The sequence below is a fragment of the Anopheles coluzzii genome, chromosome 2 (genome assembly GCF_943734685.1).
Source record: "Anopheles coluzzii chromosome 2, AcolN3, whole genome shotgun sequence".
NCBI classification, from domain to species: domain Eukaryota; kingdom Metazoa; phylum Arthropoda; class Insecta; order Diptera; family Culicidae; genus Anopheles; species Anopheles coluzzii.
This window is the reverse complement of record NC_064670.1, coordinates 44501736-44517005: the sequence shown is the minus strand read 5'-3', so window position 1 is coordinate 44517005 and position 15270 is coordinate 44501736. Positions and strand designations below refer to the sequence as shown.

The 15270-nt window shown below is 39.6% G+C and overlaps 1 protein-coding gene across 2 annotated transcripts in view; it reads right to left on the bottom strand.

The window, feature by feature from the left end:
• The window catches only part of LOC120949219 (protein Skeletor, isoforms B/C), a 36570-nt gene that overhangs the window by 15853 nt on the left and 5447 nt on the right, over window positions 1–15270 (bottom strand). For both annotated transcript variants that reach the window (XM_049605467.1, XM_049605466.1), the window contains 2 exons: window positions 4805–4881; window positions 4460–4611 (listed from right to left, as the gene is read on the bottom strand). In XM_049605467.1, the coding sequence (XP_049461424.1) occupies window positions 4460–4611; window positions 4805–4881 (229 nt within the window). The remainder of the gene's footprint in view (window positions 1–4459; window positions 4612–4804; window positions 4882–15270) is intronic.

The window sequence follows — 15270 nt, the reverse complement described above, 5'->3', positions numbered from 1 at the left end:
ACATTCGAGTAATTCAGTATAGGCTCTCTCACACATTCTTACCCTCTGTCTCTCTTTCTCTCTCTTTCTCATTCTGTCTGTTAGGAGCAACTAAGTATACGTGCGTGCGAGTAGAGGACCAGTATACTGATAACCATTGTACTATGTGGTAGTGGGGCATACGGTACACGGATTGTCGGTTTGCAAAACGTTTCACCAAAAAAACGTGGTGGCAGGGTGTGCCTTATACTTTTCTAAGCATTTTCTTCAAAATCGATCGCATTCCTCATCCTGTGCCGTTTAGCTATGCTCCCTGGTAGATGGATGGTTGTTGTCAGGAAAATGGAGGTCGCTGAACAATGGGATAGAAAGCCGACAACCAACCAACGCGTGTTCTGGTGCGGATGAATATTTATCTGGCACGCGTGCCAAAAAACGTCAAAAAGCACGTTCCAGGCTTCGCAACGCCTCGGGTTTTGTTTTAGGGGAATATTATCTGTTTCGTTAATGAAACTATTATGAGAAGTTAATGCTGTACTGGGTATATGTGAAGTGCGACACGATTTTTTTTCTAGCGATGTCACATAATCTCATCAATGCAACGAAAGGTTATCATCAAATCATTGGCAAATAATAGAGTTGAAGTAATTTATTTTGTAGTTTTTTCTATGATTTTATTAAAAGTCGGATTCGGCTTCCGTTTTCACGTTTGTAATTGGGTTGTACGGGGTATGAAGGTTGCTTGTTTTCAACGTCATGCCTTTTAACTGCTTGGACAAAAATATGTATATGGAAATATTATTCTGAGTTCATTATAAAGCACAGAGTTTGTTGTATGATCGGATATGTATGGGGGAAAGAGCAAAAACACCAACTCCATACCAATAATGTTCAGCAACATTGTTCAATTCCCTACAGCCTATCCAATCTATTTGCTGCCAATTATTACGTTTATCATGTTTTAATGTACAGCTTACTATTTATTGTTCGGTTTGGAAAACTTACACTTATGCGCGACTATGGGGATAAACAAGCATGTTTATTTGTCGATACTCCGCTGATCCACCAAGCAAGGAATGGAATAAAAGAAAGACAATCAACAAAATCCAATTCCTGGTTCAAAACTACTCCCACTCGTAACAGTTAGACCTTTCTTTTTATTCGTCCGCGGTAAGCTGGTTCAATTTATTCTCGCAGTTTCCCCTTTCCGTCAGCAATCTGCCCAAGTGAGTTTCCCCTAAAAACCGGGCACATTTCATCCTGGATCGATAAAACAAATCCTTTTACACGTAATCACTTATCAGAAGACCACCAACAATCCACACGCACAAGGAACAAAGTAAAAACACCCCTGCAAGGGACGATTCAGAAAAGGGGATAACGCAAAACACAGTCACAAATGTCGGTTACGCTGGCCCGGTGTGCAGTGTATAACAATTTCCACTCTTCACAGTCGCTATTGAGCCTTCGCAGATTTTCAGTAGCTCGAGACACTTACGCAGCTCTTTACCGTCATCCAAACAGAAACCACGATCCAGCCCAAGAAAGGATGGATGGAAAAACGGGAACAGAAAGTGTCGTCTCTGCAGTCTAGCAGAGTGAATCAATCTACAATCGAGAGTAGCAGCGGAATTACATTACAATTTCGTGGCTTAGTTTTAGGGTTTTTTGAAGCAGCTGAGCGTATACCAGCCGTTCCAGCCGTACCACGACTGGAGTACTCCCTTCCAGCTCTGAATTTTCGAAGCTGGAACTGCTAGGAACGATATGGTTGTAGTGAATTAACTTTCAAACTCAAACATTGGTTTTAGAAGCAATAAATATTCCTTTCAATAATGGGATCGTTTAGGGCATATGTTTTTCATTGTTTTAAGTCATCTATCTCCTTTAAAGCAACATGCGAGAAGTATGTTTATTTGTATGTGGCTATGCAAACAGTTGAATAAAATGTATTTGATCGAAAAAATTACATTTAGGCGGAAGAATGCCATACCAAAAGTTACCCGATAGATTTAACACAAAATCGAACTCAATCATCATTCTTTTAACTCATACACACAGACGTCATTAGCAAACTTAAAACCAATTGCAAAATTAAAATGCATTGTTCTCATTCGTAATTCTACGGGATAATCGATAATCTTTTAACAAGTTCATTAAATTTAATGAAAATTGTACCGGAAGGGTTAGCATCTGCTAAGTAAATTAAATCGATGGCAATGAGTTTCAATATCAGTTTTGCGATTGAGCATTGCTTTAATTATGCGAGCCAGTAAGAGTATTGTTCAATTCAATGTTCAGTTGGCATAGTTAGGTAAACTGGTAAGAAAATATGGATTTGAACAACGATACATAGAACAACAAGCTTCACTGTTTCACGATACGCAACGAAACATTAAACAGGGAAACTGTTCCGAATAATAGGTAAGCGGGTTGAACGTTCTGCTCAATCATAATCCATTTCAATTAAATGTTCAATTATGGCATCTGGGCCAGAGCACACTTTTTGAGGCGGTACTTGAACAGGTACATACCATAGGTAGGGCGTTTTTTGGAAGCCCTCGAGGGACATTTCCACTTCGTCCTATGCAGAAGCTTGGTACTGTGCCATTTCCAAATGGGCACGGACGAGGGTTGCCCTGGTTAAAATGTGTTCGCTCATCGTGAAAGGAGAGGGCGGATAGAGTGAAGCCCTTCCAATGAGGCGAGAAATATGCATAATAATTGTCCGCGACAACATACTGTCGAACATTGGGCGGCCGAGGGTACTGTGAGTAATTGCTGGTGACATCACTATGTGCAAACGACACCGCAGTTACGCTCAATTTGAATTGTTTGGAAACGCTCCAAAACCATTGAAAGCAAACGACTGTGATATGAAACAGCGCAAAGAAGACGGCTTCTTGGAGAAACGTTCTGTTCAAGGTTCTGCCAAAGATGCACTAAAAGAGAGCAGCCTGACATAAACGCCGTACGGTTAAAAACTTTAGCTTGATCATTTTGTTTGACAATGGTAAAATTCGTTCGCTTCTAAAATTATGTCATCTTCCGTCGTGCACGTCCGTGTTTGGGTGTGCCAACATGGTACTATCACGATATAATTGAATTAACTTATTAAACGTACCGATCATTTGTTGAATATTTAATTTTGCAAACTCCCTTCCTTCCAATTCTACACTTATCTGGCTGGGTGGCTGGCTGGCGAGAAGCGGTAGATGTGCAGACAGAATCCTCACGCTAATCTGCGGAAATATACTTCTCACGCTGGGTCGCGCCACTCCCTGGGCAAATGCCGAAAACGTGACGAAATGTTAGTGTGGTAACATTAAGGTACTTAATCTCTAGTAAATGATTCAAATTCTTTGCGCACGCTGTTCGTACGGGGGAAAACCCCCGTAACGAAATCCCACCGTAGAGGGAACGCACGGTCTGACACCCGGTATGAATGCGTAGCGCCGGAGAGTGGAAGCGAAGCGAGGTAGAGAGAAAGTGTGAGCATCTTCCGGAGGGGTTGTGGCCAAAGCCCTAAATAAAAATAGATTAGATAGGATGCAGGGCTATTATCGCTCGCTTCCGTCTCCGGGTGCGGGACGGCAGGTGGCCGAGAAGAATCTCTGGCGTCCAGCAGCTCAAAGTACGGGGAGTCGTGCGTGAAGATTCACAGATATACACACATATACACACTTCTCCGTCCAAACAAACACAGGCGGGTGGATGATGGTGTTCATCCTTTCGCTCGTGTGGATAAAAACCGGAAGCCTTACAGTGTGCCGTCGGTGCGCCCCGCCTGCAGGAAGTTCATTTATTTTGTGACTCCTCCTGCAGTGGCAATAGCTTCCCGTAAGGGTGGTGGGGTTGGTGGTGAGAGAAATAAAAATTTATGTGAATTTTATGCGCAGCTCTTCTGGGTGCCAGCGTCGCACCCTGTTGCATACTAGGGCAGCGCCGTTGAATGGGATGCAAAGCTGAGTTGAGTTTATTTTCATTTTTAATTTGAGCAGAAAGATGAGACGAGAACTGTTCCAATTAAGATATCGTTGCTGGGTGGACACGTTTTGTAAGGGGCTGGTCTTTATTCGGAAACTAAATTGAAGGTGAGCGATTTTTGGTGCACCTCATTTGAAGCAACACAGATTTAAAGAAACACATTTGAAATTGAAATCATAAGTCGTGGTCAAACAATAGATCATCCTAACACCTATTTCAGCAATATGGCCTTTTTAGACCGTTCGTTTAAAATAGAAAAAAACACACACACACGGGGTTTAAGTATAGTGCCCATAATATTGAGCAATCAGTTTTGAGCTGTGTGTAAGACATTTACGAGTAAAGTAAAACATTCGATTGCTTTGCTGCTAAATTCGACAATTTAAAAAGTATAGAAAACAGCCATATATTTATCAAAATACATTAGGTATCCCTATGCCATTACTCACAAAAAAAAGGGAAAGTAAAAACCATCAATACAAACAAAACTTACCGCCCGCTGTATTCCTCCGGGTACGGTATGATGAATCCTTCCGGGCTTGGGCGAGGTGAATTACCGACCCAGAAGAACGCATCCGGTGCGTTACCATCGTAGGCGAATCCTTTGACAAACAGCGTCGATTCATCGACGGCAAACACTTGTCCCTATATACGGTAGCAATGAAAAAAAAAAAGAAAAACGGATCAGACAAACGCACCCCAAAGGTATCGCGAATGAAAGTGCAGAACACATTAAGCAAATTGTTTTTTTTTCTTTTCAAGCGTTGGTACATGCTTTAACTCGTGCGATCATTACGCTTACGGTAGCAGGTTTATAAAAAAATCTCTTTAACCATACCTTGATGCCGTGTCCGAAGTTGGTCAGATGTCCTATTTCACGACCGTAGTAGGGTTCCTTCGGTGCTCGACTGTCAACTGAAACCGAGAGGAAATAAATGTAAAAAAAGGCATTTAATTGATTGCTACGAAAATTGTAAGTGTGTGTTTGGTGTGTTACTATTCATCTTATACTAATAACCCTCACTATTACTGAAAGAAGTTGTTTTTGTTATCTGTCATCGTTATTTACTGAAATGTTATCATACTGTAGCTGTGCTGCAATTGCAATATCCTTTGTTGTAGGATAGTTTAACATCGTGTGCTTAGCGCATAGTGTTACCAAGCGCATAGTAGATTAAAAATAGTAATTGAATTGTCCTGACTACCAAATGTCTTGGTAAAATTTGCGAAACGTTAGTTAGAACTCAACATTAATTTACATCATTGACACGACTAATGGTTCACTTATATTAATTTTAAAAGCATAGATGTATTGATAACAGCCACAAAAGAAGTGCGCACAATCAAGTTTCTTCGGCATAGTAAGCTTAGCTCGGTAGACTTACAAAGAACTAAGTCTCAAAACCAAAAGCACTTCTAACAATCGATTACCGTTGGTAGCCATCACTATTGACATTCTCTATTATGATGCACTTCAAAGGAAATCATATGGAATTACTTGATACCAGCATTCAATTTTGAGTCCCTTAAAAAACACTCATTCTGGAGATCCTAAGCACTAATAAGCAACCAAGTTCAGTGTGAAATAGTAAAATATATCAGATTTAATAGTTTAACCATCTATCAGAAATAATAAACCCTACGTTTCTAGAACAAAAAACAAAACATTTCGCTTCTCTTCTGCTGGTTAAACATGCACTGGTTGCGTCAAATCACGGCAGGTTGTTAAACAAGCTGTAAAACGTTGACTAAAAACTCGAACATCGAGATTACGAATGGTGCCGGATACACCCTCGTCGATTTATTCCGAGCCCTTGCCTGTTTTGCAACCTGTCTATGGCTTGATCCTTAAACGGTTTGCAGTGAACCTCGAGTCGAGCGTGCCTTCCGGCGGGCGCATCACAGACTGTTGTGTAAATAGTGCCACACGCCACACTTCCACCATTGCCACCGGCGCAGGATAGGTTTGTAACTGGACGGATTTTCCGCCCAGAGCCAACAAGCTTTAGCAAACAGACAACGGCGCCCATGCATACCGTGCCGGAAAAAAGTAGATACATCTTGCAATAAAAAAAGCGCCGCCGCGTTCCGGTCATACCCCATCCCTTTGTTCGCTCTACAACCTTGCGTAGGGGTAGGGCATTTGCAACCCCACACCGATCCGGTCAATAGTCGATTCAGATTGCATCTTGAGACCTGATTGAGGGGTTTCCTCCCCCGAGGGCAGCTTAGAAAAGTAATATTAAAGCTAAGCAAACACTTCGTCCGCCATCGAGCTGTTAGAGCAGGAGCAGAATATATGTAGGTGAGTTGATATTGTACCGTGGCGAGGATACATTCGAAAGGTGCGCGAAATGGTTAGTGCAAGGGAAAACTTACAAGGACGCTCATGGAAACTCGCACCAAAGTGGTTTCAATTCTAGAGCACTTTTTTTTTAAGGCAACTCATCAAAGCAGGAAAACTCTTTTCATGCGAGCATTAGCCGGCGTCCGGACGTCTGTTGAAAGCAAAGGCTCTTTACGTAGCGAGGAAAACTTCAATCCAATCCATCCAGCATCATCCGCCGTCGGAAAGATGAGGTAAAAACCGGCCGAAGGAAATGAAAACTGTCGCTGGCTATGAAACGTTCTGCGATTGGATAATTAATGCTGACAACGACAACGACGATGTGATGGGACATTTATTTATCCACCCTCAGTCTCTTTTTTGCACCTTCTTTTCCCCGCACTAGTACAGCGCGCGGCTACAATAGCCGGCGAAGGGAGAGAACACAACAGCAGCAAACACCATCCGGCTTAATGGCGTGGTAACCGGGAACAAAAGACTTTTAACGATATTAAACGGGATGGCTGCTGGTTTGTATGCAGGAGGGTTCCTGGGGTATTTCTTTTCGCACTCGCCTGACGAGCGCTGCTTGAAGGGAAAATCGATGAGCGGTACCGTTACGCCAAGCGAAACATCTTGTTTCACGTTTAACCGCGCTGGTGGCGGTCCCAATGATTTTACATTCCACTCGATGTCGCACAGATGTTAAGTGAGTCTAATGTAGTAATGGGAATGATGGGTGGACAATTACACCATACAGGGTAAATGTATCGATGTTGTTTTTGTGTGCGAGTCTGGGTGTGTCTAAAAGTGAGAAATATTTCTCACCAGGATAACGATTATGGGTTATGATATGTGTTATGATTGTTTACACAGTTTTTCCTTTTACTTTACAAAGGTTTTTCCTTTTTAATTTTACTATTTTTTTTAAATTTAAAACACCTGTGTGTGTAAATTTATCTCCTAATGCACCCATTTATTTTGAAATGTAATATGTTCAAACTATACTAAGCAATACGGCAGTCCTGAATAAAAAAAAATGTTCTAACTATACGATAATTGCCCTCAAAATCTAGACCGATTTGCAATCTAGACCGCCATAAATGTATAAGTTTATACATATTATAAAATGTATTAGTAAAGTACCAATAAATTTAACATTTGTATTTAAGACATCTATGTGTTTTATATACACCGCTACTACAATATGCCATGAAAATACGCATGGTAACACCACACATGATCTTTGTTTGTAGGTATATAAGCCTTAAAATACCAATACACGAAAGTATATTTGCGTCTAAAGTACATACTCAATATTCATACTCCAATTATGGTACTGTGAAGCTATGAACCGTTCAGCGTTTCGTCCAATCTAAATTACAGGTTAAAGCATTTGTTCAATCAACCAGCTTAATTTAAAAAAAAAAAACAAAACCAAATTTAAAATTATAATTTCTTATTTTTCAGAAAAATTGAACCTTAGATGAAACGATGATTGTGCCAAACAGTTCTTCACGACATCGAAAGGGTTGCAATAACCGTAAGCCACTGAATGAAGCATTCAGTATACGACCCCCTTTGATTTTGGTTATAATATTATTCTAAACTATATTTTGAAACCGGTTTGATGAATTGTTTTTGATGAAATAATGAAACGAATGTAGATGGAAGATTGATAAGAGCTCATACAAAAAAGAAAGCTATTCCAATGAGCTTACAAATGCTTTTTTGTAGTTCTTATAAACGAAACCTTATTTTTCTTCTTTATGTATCCGGAAAGTTCAAAGGATGCGTATCACTAACACACACATTGCGACAGGATTAATTCGCTTTTATCAACATGTATTACTTCACTCTCCTGGGGAGGACCGATGATGCTACATAACTGTGTGCCGTGTCTTCTGCTTCATTGAATTAGGTGAAACCTGTATTAGAACGATCTAGATGGATATAATACCGGAGCGCATGTATGTGTGTATGTTTTTTTGTATCCGTCCTTTGAAAAACATTTCCCCGGCTCACGGCTCCTCGTCCTTTTGCGAGCGAGCAACGGCAACGACCTCTTGCACACCAGCCAGTAATGAACGATTCCGGTTTGCTTAAACCGTCAGTCGGTGGTAGACAATTCGACTAAACGAGCTCGAAACGACCAACTGAACCAAATCCTATTACGTTGCCCTGGGAAATTAGATCAGCAGCATGCGACCGTGTTTTCGTATCATCTTCATCGCCGCTACCGGCACAGCTCTCGCGCATCCCAGGAAGCAGATTGATTAATGCTAGCAACACGATAGCATAGTGATGTTAGCGCCAACGGCTTTAAGGAAATCGTTCACTGCGTTTCCGCTTTCTTTATGAGTGTATGTTTGTGACGAAATATGAGATATGCGGCGAAGCCACGATGCTACCGTTTAAAGCAAAGTCTACGAAATCGGTACTGTCGATTAAACCAAACGCCAGGTCGGCGTCCCCTGCTCCAGTGTGCTCCACCCGATGACAGTTATTGAATGATTTCAAATATTTACCGTACAATCGATACGATGCCAATTGCCGCCGAGGTTTGGATTACGAGGTCAGCCATTTTGTAGACAGGGAGTCAAAGGGAGGATGCAGCAGACGGCGGCTTGGGGAGAAGGATCATATCTAGCATTGTAGGCTGGTGGAAAATCTATTCCCAGTGCGTAGGCTTTTGCAAAGATGTGACGCTCGGAAGGGTAGTAATCCTCAACTGAAGCCGTGGGCAAACGGAATGCATAATGGAAAATCGGATAAATCAATAAACTTGACTCCCTACACTCGGGTGGCACTTGAGCTGTCTGATAAACGTCAACGGCCGTTCGGTTGGGCAAAGCAACATTGCGTTTCCTATTGACTGGTGTAGTATTTCATCGATTTTACGCCCGTCTCGGAGCATTGAAGGTTGTAGTACTGCGAGGGTTAAGCAATTAAGATGCTTCTAGCATGAGAAATCTGGTGAAATTTACTGTTGCTCATAAGTATGGTTAAGGCAATCTGGGAACTTGCTAGTTTTGTTGATGTGCAAAAGAAAGAAAAGTCAAAAATACAAATATTTAAACCCACTTTTCCGGGTAGCAGATAGATCTAGGCCCGGAAAAGCGCTATTCCGTTGCACGTTTCCTTTTAAAATTTCCATGGACTACAAAACATATAAAGCTTGCTACAACCGATTTTAGAGCAACATAACAATCTCGGGAAAATGGGGATGTTTCCCCCTTAATAGATCGAGGTTGATAAATATGAGAAATCTCCAAAAAAGGACACGCGCCACACGAGTAAGGGATCATTATTTTTCCGTTTTTTGCTTACAAATGGTAAAGAAAACGGTAAGCAAAGAAAGAAAAAGGGATGACAAGAACATTTTCTTTCTCGGAAGCAATAAGAAGGCGACGAAATGATACAGGGATACGTTTCGCATTTTCACCCACCAATCATCCTCGCACCCCCAACACTCTGGCACCCCTCCGCAGATTATTCGGGTATCGAGGAAAAATGGGTTTTCTAACTGGCGAGGGTTGTGTATCGCCCTTTTCCCCCGTCCAAACAGGGCAAATGGTAAAAATATGATGTGCGCCCGGCGTCACACCGAACTAATAATGTTTAATGAACTTCTTTCCGGCCTGCCGCACAGCGGCCTGGGGAGGAGCACAGAGCGGAAAGTGGATGATTATTATCGATATAATCTGCGACGTTCTGGTTGCCCGATTCGACATTTATTCGGAAGCGGTGAGCTCATTACGGCCATCATAATATAATGGCACTGGGGGATGTGCATAAGACACGGATTCGAAAAGGATTTGTCCCTGCTGCTGGTGTTCGATCGGGGGCTGCAGGTTGCTGAATCGAGCCGATACTATCTGTCTCTGTGTCAGTCAGCATTCTTTTTTCGGTTTCGGGTTGAACCGGTGCGGAATGGTGAAACGGATGAGAGTATGTCGTTTAGGAAGCAGATAAAAACGATGTAACAAAGGTTATGTTAAAAGAAAGTTTAAATGGAGATAAGTAATAACAAATAAACAGGAAAAAATAATGGTTTTTAATTGATGGTATAATATTCTCTGGGATTGCAATAAGTATGTTGAAACTTGCTTGAAATGGCTTAGAAAATATTTAATTCAAAATGGTACAAACATTACATGCTAAATGCAATCCCATCAGCTTTATGCGGTCCCAAGCGCGCTCATGTGACTCATAGTAAAACGTAAAATAAAACATTTAATTAACAAGTTGATACAAAATCTTGATGCAGCGCTCTCAATTCTGCACCTTTAGCACATCAACGTCGCGTTTGAATAATTTTCCCGTCCGGGTGTACACTTGCCTACTTCCGTACACAGAGGTAGAAAAACTCCTGGAAACTTTTTATCCCACGCAAGTGCAGTTTTGCTGCCGGCCTCATTACAGAATTCACTTTTCCGCTTAATTTGTCCCCGTAGTGGCAGCAACAGTAGACGGCTGCACAATGCACAGTTATGGAGAGGTCTCATATTTCACTGTCTCGTATTGCATTCTCGGTATTCTAATGAGAGTGATACGTACGCTGGTACGCTAGTGTACGTCCTCTTTGCATCGTCTGTCTGTTCTCTTCTCCGAGCTGCATGTCCTCCCATTCGTAAAACGAGCCGCAAAAGTTTTCTTTCCGTCCGCACAGCTCGGGGTGGACACTGGGTGGGAAGCTCTTGTATCCTTTTTCCAGAAATTGCTCGGTACGCTTGCACAATCATAAACTTAGTGCATTATGACGCAGCAGGAGAAAGTGCGGCAAAATGGAAGCAAGAAAAAATAAAGTGAAACGGGAATAAAAGCGCGAAGGATAGGAAACATTTTTTGCATATCGTGATCCTACCGTGGCTTTTAGTGTAAGCTTTCATACGCGATGGAGCAGCTGAAGTAAAATTATGGAGCATTAAGGGGAAAAAATATGAAACAGACGAAGATATTCAATAATACTGCAAGGTGTACGTTCGCCGCAACACTCAGCGAGTATTTCAAGGATTAGGAAGCATACATAGTATGACTAAAGCTTGCGAATGCACAATGGGCATTTGCCGGGATGAAATAGAAAAAATCAACTTTGTAATAGCGCAATTCCAAATAATAGGTTTTAATACTAAGGGTTAAACTAAGAAAAATACCAAATATGAGCTCTTTATCTGTTCTGGTTCTCTAGAAAACACCTCTCAAAGTCGAGATTTGTTAAAAAAACGCAGAAAAATCTTCACTTTTTTGGAAAACTTTAAACCTTTGTAACTTTTTCAAATATGAACCGATTTTGATAAATTTAGACATTTTATAAAGGATATTTAGTCAGCTTTATAAGCACATGAAAAATTTTGAGCTAAGTTAATTAAATGCAAAAATATACGATAATAACTGAAGAAACCTCCTGAAAATTTTCATAATTTTAATTTTTGACTTGATGCCATTATAAAAGTGGCGTAGAGTGGCGTTGTCTCATATATGTCACATCATAGTGTAATATATATACTATCAATCTGTGAAGAAATATTCTGCGAAAGTTTGCGAACGCGAATTTTATTGAAGTTTTTTCACATCAACTTTTTCTAAAAACAGACACATGCGTAACTAGGCGGCTCCATAGGTGCCTAGTGTAGCGTATTTCGTGTATTCTACAAAAATATATTCTACGTGCTTTTGATCAATTTTCATTTCAATTACGAAGCTGTGTATCTTAATTTCAGCTCATGTACTTATCTTATTCTTATTATATAGCTCATGTACTTCTATTCTAACCTAACTTTATCATTAAATATAATGAAGCAAATCAGAACCAAATACCTTTTGGTCCTACTGCAGATTACAGAAGGATATAAGGAAAGTAATTCTTAAATTATACGCATAACAGGAAAACGTTATGAATTCAGTAGCATCTATTGGCGTTTTGGGAGAAGAAACTCCCAAAACTCATGACAAACTAAATATAAGGATAGAGGGGAGATGCTACAAAGAATATTTTGCAAGAAAGAAAATGCATCCAGAAGGACATTTTGTATAATGAGCTGTATTTCTCTGATTCGTTAACCAGTTCAATATCAGTAGCTACACGCACTAAAACAAAGACAGGGTTTAACTTTACAAATGAAGTAAATACTTAGTTTGTAGCTATCGTGCAATTTTGATTTTTTCAGATAGTTGTAAAACCAAGAAGGATTTTTAGTTTTATTACCCCTTCTGAAGGCAGTACAGCACTTGGAAAGGTATTGGATGAATATTCAAAGACAAACAATATGTGTTGCTTTTCATTACGAATTTGGGAAGTACTTTATTTCAATGCACCTGCTCTATCTAATTATTTAAATGCCTTTATTCATGTCTTTGGAAAAGTGAACTAGACGTCAGGAGCTTGTAATAGCATCCACCTAAGTTGTGTATGTAAATTTTTAATATTTGTACTACCTGTGAGTAAAAGTGACGAGAATTAGCTACAATTGTCCTATACAAAGCAGAAAAAAATATTTTATTCAAAATTATTATGTTTTGTTTATATATTATTATTATTATTATTTATTTATTTAATCTTCATTATGGAACATTACAGTACATTTTAAAATGGTTTATACAATTAGCAACAAATAATACAAGAAAAAAAACACACAAAATTAATAAAACTAAGCAAAAATCCCTTAAAACACTATTTTATGTAGCGCCACCTGGTGGTATAGATGCGAACTACAAATAAAATGTTATTTACTATCATAATACTCTACTACAAACGATAAAAACTAACAATTTCTGCAAAAATAATTTTATCCCGCAATTTGTTCTAAACTGCCCATTGTGGAATGGCAGTAATCTAATTGCTTCTAAGCTCTATCAATACTCGTATTGAGAAGCTAGTTAAACACAATTGAATGTGCAATACTTGTGCAGCACATGGCAATGTGCAATACTTGTGCAACGTTCTTGGTCTAATGCAGTTATTCTAAAGAACGTGCTCTTAAAACGATCTGGAAGATAACTATTCCATTAGGCCGAATAATTCAAACTACGTACTATATTCATAGCCCAAACCATGCAACCACTGTGTGTGTATGTTCCAATTTGTTACGGGCACAACACAGATCCGGCCCGTGAAGTATCTCCCAAGCACATGGAGGGTTTTTGCTTTTTATGATTTATGACTTAATTTTGCGAGCAACACGTGTCTCGCGTCGGCGTTGGTTGCTTTTTCCGACGATTCCTCCTTTGATAGTACGCCCTCGGTCCGGGGATCTGGGATGTTATGGTAACCATCGATATGGTTATTATGAAAGCCTTATCGACAACGCGCGGTACAGGGCATCTTTTGAACGATACATTTCGGGGAAGAAACTGTTCGCTGCCTAGTTATGAATGTTTGGGGAGTTGTAAAAATCGTAACCCTCTACATTAGCTTCATCCTATCCATCGAATATGAACGCTCGGAGGGGAATTTTGAGTGTGAAAGTGGGAACAAATTGTATGGCTCTCACAGTTGGGAGAGGGTAAGAGGTAAATGGTATGATCTGTTAATTATGTACGCTTAATGCTGAACAAATCGGTCTCAGATGTGGTGTTTAGATACAAACGTTTGGAATGGAATGGAAGCAGCCAATCAACGGACGGAAATCAATATTTTATCTGTATTAATGACTTTTCAGCTGATTGTTTTTTATTTATTTTTGTAATATTTAAAATATAATTTAGATTTTCACGATCATGTCAAAGTGAGTGCTTCTTAACACATAGCGTAGTTTATTGTTGAGTCAGCAGTTTAAAAAACGTTTCTGGTTATTAAAACTCTTTGTCCCTTTTTTTATTTAGGACTATGAAGACAATAACAAAAACATATCCAGTGTTTGTTACGGAAGCTTCGATTACAAGATAATTCTTTACTAAAACCTATCTAATAATTATTGGACTTTTACTTTTCTAGGTTTGCGTTTACTCAGCGACGTTTGTTGCGATACTCTACTAAGATCATTCTAGATGCAATAGCATTACAGAGTCAGAGTTGGTGACCCATCATAGGTAATACGACTTGAAAACTATGAAATGGGATCAACCCTGACTCATAAACGGTTAAAGAAGCTTAACTATTCAAGCTCCTCTAAAACCATCCTTAGCTAGCAGTCCTGATAACATCCCGGGAGTAGTAGTTACTTCCTGCATTAAAGCTTTGACATCACCACTCACTATCATGTTCAACAACTCGCTTCAATCTGGGTGTTTCCCAGCTCTTTGGAAAAAATCCTGGATTTTTCCGGTATATAAAAAAGGAGACAGATCCTCAATTTGCAACTATAGATCTATTTCTATGCTATGTGCAGTCATTAAATTGTTTGAGTTATTGATTCATAAGCACCTATTGCTAGGCACTATTTGCCATTTAACACCACTACTACATGGGTTTATACCAGGTCGTTCTACGGTAACAAACTTAGTGCAGTTTCTACATTACTGTTTTGAGAAGCGAGGTAAAGGGATGCAAGTTGATACAATCTATACTGATTTTAACTCTGCATTTGATTGTGTTAATATTCAAACGTTGATCGCTAAACTTTCAAAGCTTGGCTTTCACTCAGGATTAATTAGGTGGCTTGATTCCTACTTCGTGCATCGCCCTGTACGAGTTAAAATAGGAGACAATTTTTCCGAAGAATTTAGTCGACCATCAGGCGTGCCTCAGGGGAGTATTTTAGAGCAATTATTATTTAATTTATTTATTAACAAATGCGAAACGAATACGAAATTATTTAATTTATTTATTAATGACTGAGTGTACTGTGCTTCTTTATGCTGACGATTTAAAAATGTATTACCCAGTAAGATCTGCTAGTGACTGTCAACATTTACAAAACTTTCTTTCTACATTTTATGCGTGGTGTCATGTAAATTGTTTGGCCATCAATGTAAGTAAATGTATTGTTATTTCATTCACTCGTTCTAGTACTCCAATAAAGTTCACATATTGTATT